Source organism: Micromys minutus (assembly GCF_963924665.1).
Source record: "Micromys minutus genome assembly, chromosome: 26".
Classification (NCBI taxonomy): domain Eukaryota; kingdom Metazoa; phylum Chordata; class Mammalia; order Rodentia; family Muridae; genus Micromys; species Micromys minutus.
In genome coordinates, this window is record NC_137961.1 from 27,154,213 (window position 1) to 27,160,212 (window position 6,000).

The 6,000-nt window shown below is 44.0% G+C and overlaps 1 protein-coding gene across 5 annotated transcripts in view; it reads right to left on the reverse strand.

Moving 5' to 3' along the window:
• Positions 1–2,065, reverse strand: part of KLHL32 (kelch like family member 32) — a gene marked incomplete at its 3' end in the record, with an annotated part of 175,979 nt that extends 173,914 nt beyond the window's left edge. For all 5 annotated transcript variants that reach the window (XM_080938722.1, XM_080938721.1, XM_080938720.1 and 2 more), the window contains exon 1: positions 2,007–2,065. In XM_080938722.1, the coding sequence (XP_080794848.1) occupies positions 2,007–2,029 (23 nt within the window). In that variant the 5' untranslated portion in view covers positions 2,030–2,065. The remainder of the gene's footprint in view (positions 1–2,006) is intronic.
• Positions 2,066–6,000: the final 3,935 nt, after the last annotated feature.

Here is a 6,000-nt window from a genome sequence, read left to right on the forward strand (position 1 = left end):
CATATCTGTGCCAGATGAGTCCCAGTGGCAGGAAAAGAAGTGGACAAAAGTCCTTACCCCTAATCCAGAAACTATGTCAAATTGGTAAGTGCCCATCAATGAAAATTTGGTTTTCCCCAACAGAATCTCACTGGGGTACAAACCCCTCCTAAGACGCCCCATGGCCAGCAGCATTAGCTGTTTAACATACAAAGAACTCAGTGGCATCTATAGAGATGCGTTCAGGAAGGCAAATAACTCCTCCAGTGAAAAAGGCTAACCCTGAACCTGCTGTAAGAGGAATCTCAGAGGAGACGTGACTAACGGGGATAACAAGGACCATGGGGTGGCTGCGGTAAAATGGGGCTGAGTGGAAGAAGAAAGTTTCCGGAGAAAAGCAGGCTGAGGATCCAAGGGCCTGGATGTGGGCGGCTCTTCCATAAAGGGTCTGCCGTGGCAACAGTTCCAAGAGGCATAATGGAAGCCGGAGAGGAGGGGAGGGGCTCTGGGGGGAAGAATATGACTACACAGGAGGATGGGAACTGATTACCATAATCTGCAGGCTTGGGGTAAGAAATCACTCGGAGAACACACAGATTCTGGTACCAAGGAACAAACTGTCTGAATCAGTACCGTATAAATCCCATACTGGCAGGGCACCAGATCCAGCACGGGGCTTCTTGGCCTTGGCACTAACTTGCACTCTGAGATAGGTTGTTTCTTGCTCTGAGGGCCGGTCTTACCCACTGTAAGATGCTTAGCACAATATGTAGCTAAAATCAACGGTCCCTGGATCCCTGACGCTAAGAAATACTGCTGGTCCTTGAACAGCATTCCCCAGTTCCCCACTGAGAATTACACACCCTCACAGGAGGCGTGCAAGACATCACACCTGCTCGGGCGATGCTGCCGATTCTGAACTTAATTTGGTACCCATCAGTCCTAGTAGCTTCAGACAGCTTTATTTAACAGAAATATCTAATTCCTCCCACTCCACAGATATTACTCGGTTTTATTACCTCTTCCTATCTCTTCTAGAGACCTTTGGACTACTTCCTCAGACACTGCTAGTGACTGGCCTCCGGGGAAAACGACAGACCACCGATTCCTTTCTCTGGCTGCCTTTACTGGGAAGCTCCCTCCTGCCTTCCAGCTCAGCTCACCCTTGGGATCTCAGGCGTACTTCTCCTGCCTTTGCACCACACTTTTCCACCGGAACAGTTTTCCCAATGGCATTTGCATTGCTGGTGGTGTAGCTATTTGTCCCATAGAGTACCCAGTTTATGAAGGAATAAATCAAATTCTGTATTATTCATACCTTTGTATTATTCCTACTTCACATCAAGTTGAATGTTTGGCTCCACAAACATACTTATTTAATAAATAAACATTCAAAAATAGGTATTATTGGGAACATCTAAATCCCCCCAAATGGATTGCATTAAAGGGGTCAAAGTTCAGAGAGCATAGTTTTCTACAAATCTTTACCATGTGCCTTTACAGTACCTTTTTCCCCAAAGGTTTACCATCCAAAATAAGAAAAAGGCAAAAGGCAGTATCAGCAAAGACTCATGAGGCTTTTATAGGTTTGATCAACAGGTCTTAGTGGTTCATCCTTTCCCAAATATCACAAAAATTATGCCTCTTTTGTTTATTCAGTCAAATTGTGCTCCATTTGTGCCTTGTGCGAGTGCTCTGCTTAGTGCTCGTCGGTGCTCAGTGCTCAGTGCTCTGTGTTCAGTGCTTAGTGTTAAGTGCTCTGTGCTCAGTGTTCTGTGCTCAGTGCTCTGTGCTCTGTGCTTAGTGTTAAGTGCTCTGTGCTCTGTGCTTAGTGTTAAGTGCTCTGTGCTCTGTGCTTAGTGTTAAGTGCTCTGTGCTCTGTGCTCTGTGCTTAGTGTTAAGTGCTCTGTGCTCAGTGCTCTGTGCTCTGTGCTCTGTGCTCAGTGCTCAGTGCTCAGTGCTCAGTACTGCAATGCGCCCGGGCTCAGCCAGCTGTACTGAGAAGCGCATGCTCCTTCAGTGTGTACCTGAGGCAGTGTTCAGACGGCATCCTCCAGCTGGTTCCTCGGAGTCAGGCTTAGAAGGTTTCAGAAGAATCCGCAAGCATTCCAGCTGCATTAAAGAGCATAAGGAGGGAAGGAAACGTGAGAAAAATGCAAAGACCATTCCAGAAGCTCATGACTAATGCCGCAGAGCACCCAGGAGAGACCTGGGGGGAACTGCCCTCTGGCTTTTAGCACCCCCTCATCGCTTTCCTTAACACGATCGTCATGGTTTTCAGCTTTCAGGTTTCCGACAACTTTAGAGCCTCGAGTATGGAAAGAATGCTGTTTGAGACTCAATAATAGCTGACGAAAGATCGAAAGGAAAAACACCAAATAGTCATAGCGAACAATTAAGATCTTATGAACATCACCTCCAGTGATGGGAACCACAGATACATCCATGGATTTAAGTTTCCTTCCGAGTATGAATACTGAAGTCAGTTTAAACCTATCGGGTAAGTGCACGCAGAAAGAGGCTGTTCTACTCTAGGAGATGGCTGAGAGCTCATGGAGGAAACAGCGCACAGAGAGGATGCAAAGGAGGAGGAAATGAAAACTGGACTCTCACAGCAGCTTCCGGGCTATGATAGGACAGCAGGTGGATTGTCAGGCCGGGGGCTCCTCGACTGTGCACACTTCTTCCCATCCACCTTCATCTGTGCACACTTCCCATCCACCCTCATCTGTGCACACTTCCCATCCACCCTCAACTGTGCACACTTCTTCCCATCCACCCTTGTCTGTGCACACTTCCCATCCACCTTCATCTGTGTACACTTCTTCCCATCCACCCTCGTCTGTACACACTTCTTCCCATCCACCTTCATCTGTGCACACTTCCCATACACCTTCATCTGTGCACACTTCCCATGCCCCTTCATCTGTGCACACTTCCCATCCACCTTCATCTGTGCACACTTCTTCCCATCCACCCTCATCTGTGCACACTTCTTCCCATTCACCCTTGTCTGTGCACACTTCTTCCCATCCACCCTCATCTGTGCACACTTGCCATCCACCCTTGTCTGTGCACCCTTCCTATCCACCCTCATCTGTGTACACTTCTTCCCATCCACCCTCATCTGTGCACCCTTCCCATCCACCCTTGTCTGTGCACACTTCCCATCCACCCTCATCTGTGCACACTTCTTCCCATCCACCCCTGCTGTCCACCCTTGCCTAGGTTTTTAATTAGTGATGTAACTAAACAGAAACATAACTTATTTGAACAGTCTGGGACCTGGCCCATGACTGCATTTTACAACTCTCATTAGAGAGTGAAGCTCGAGTTCTGTAATATACCCAAGTGCCAAATTTAATTATAACTTGGATCAGCTAAATAGGCTTCCTTCTGTCTCAGTTTTATTTTGAAAAGCAGCAGTAATAGGGTAAAAATGCTTATTTATGAAACGGATGTTTTAAACTGTGCTTCTGGTTTGTATAATAAAGCCTGATAAAATATAGCATTTACTACATTATAAAGAAACCTGCAATGGGTATGACTTTTTGAAATACTTGATGAAATCATCATTTGTTTGGGCATTCAATTATTACTGAATATTGGGTTGTTTCAAACATCAGTGCATACGGTTTTACCTGGTAGTTCTTTTTCTTTTTAAGTTTTCAGGTAAGATATTCTTTCACTTATTTCTAGGATAAGTTCTGACAAAACGGAAGTGAGCATCGTTCTCACCTGTTCCATCCTGCGAGCAGCGCCGGCGGTCGGAGCACTTTGAGGCACATTGTTTAATTAGGTGGGAGACTTGCTTAGCAACCTATTGTTGCTATGGTTTGCGAGCTCTGTGGTATGACAGCAAACACGGAGACAAGCACTTGAACTTTGAGATGGGACAGGGTATTTATTACAGATAGGTTAAAAAAATCTTACTCTTTTGAAAATCCTAGGTTTTTAACATATACCTAATAATCCAGCAAACTGAGAAAAGAATATTAAAGATTAGAACAATTCACTATTAAAGGTTTCTATCTAATTTGACACGTTTCAAACAGTAGGTGATGGAAAACTCATAAAACGAACTTAATTCCCTGCTAGAGATACTTACTCATAGTTTGCAGGACAACAAAGTAAATTAATTTTTCTCCAAAACTATCTAAGGATGACTTTCTACATCCTACGTAGTTTAATTCAATGAACATAACATTTAACAGTGAGTCAAAGTGAATTAAGAATGTATCACCATAGAAAAGTTCCCTACGATTTATTATTTACTATTATTCTCTACTTGCTCTATACAATATAATGGGTAAAATTAAGATTCATGGGCAAATATATTTGTTTTATGAACACTTTCATAGATAGGCTAGTGTGGTAGAGGTGACCTTCCACAGCCTCATTTTGCTTCTCTCCTGCTTGGAACCTTCCTAATCTATGGTTCTTAAACTCCCTATGAGCTCTGGAAAGCTTCACTAAGTCTCCTGTCCTCTCCCTCAGCGTCCTCCAAATCCAGGTCTGACCAGCACAGTGAAACATCAGCAAGAACGTGATATGAAAACAGAGAGTTGTCCTTGAGACATTCAGCTCTCCACACCACACACACACACACACACACACACACACACACATCTAGCACAACTTTACAGGGAGTGTGATGCTCACTTGGAAGCACAAATAGAGGTTCCTCTTCTGTGAATTGAGAGCCATCACCTTGGAAGACTCTTTTTTTTTATATTGGATCTTCTCTGTATTTACATTTCAAATGTTATCCTCCACCTTATTTCCTATCCTCCCTCCCCCTCCACTTGTACCCATGAAGGTGCTCCCTCTCCCAATTCCCCTCTCCTACTTCAGTGCGTTGGCATCCCCTACACTGGGAAAACTCACCTTCATTGGACCAAAGTCCTCTCCTCCCACTGATACCAGCCAATGCTATCCTCTGCTACATAAGCACCAGGAGCTTGGGTCTCTCCATGTGTGCTCAATGGTTGGTGTTTCAGCCCATGGGAGTTGTGGTAGGTTGATAACATTCTTCTTAACTGTGGCCATCTGCCACCTTTCTGAGGCCACCAGTATAGCAACAGTGCTCTCCTAATCCATCTCTAGTCTGGCTTGTCTGAGTTCGTTCTCAGGTAGGCCCTTCCTTGCATAGATTTAAGGACTTTGTAATCAAGTACTAAATACATAAGTGGTTTTGGTTAACAGAGAATTCACTGATGTCATAATACTGTGAAGGAAAAAAATAAGTTTATAAAAATAGTTAGGAAGTATGTATTAAAATCTTGGTGTTGTTTAATCAGCTTCTTAGCTCAACCTAACAGATTTGGGGGAGGAAAGGGAAAATTTTACTGCAGTGTAATTATTATATATGAGCAAGGCTGTGAAGGAAGGTAGTTAAAGTTACAGGTTATGAGTGGGCTCTACCTAAGCTAATAGTGTCCACACACAAACAAAGCTTTGGTCCAACCAATTGTTGCACAGGAATCTCCTGGGAGATAAAAAACATTCCATCATGGAGGAAAGTTCATTAAGATTCAGGAAGTTCTAAAAAAATGTGCTACCCTTTGGGGAAGCTCGTAAACTCAAGAAGTAATCAATAGACCTGGAGAAGTCCCTGAAACTGAGCAATTTCAGCAGGCTCCTCCCTCCCCAAGCTGATTAAGCAGTGAGGACTTCTGAGAAACATTCAGACTGACCAAGGTGCACAGAAGAGGCAGAAATCATAATCACTGCCTGAAAGAAGCTCAGACAAACTGAAAAAAGATCCTCCAACTCATTGAGATTTCTCACAGTTCTGTCAGTCCATCCAGGTTTTCAGCTCTTATGAACTTTTGGATGATACAGCTGTCTTTGAATCATTTTTGCTCATGCAACCCTGGTAAAACTCATTGCTTCACCAATTTGGACTTTGGTAGCATCCTTACTTCTTGGTCTGTCATTGGTTTTCTTTCCCCAGGAAGAGTGTCACACACCACGACATAAAAGAAAGTCTATGTAGAGACACGGAAATACAGTAGCTTT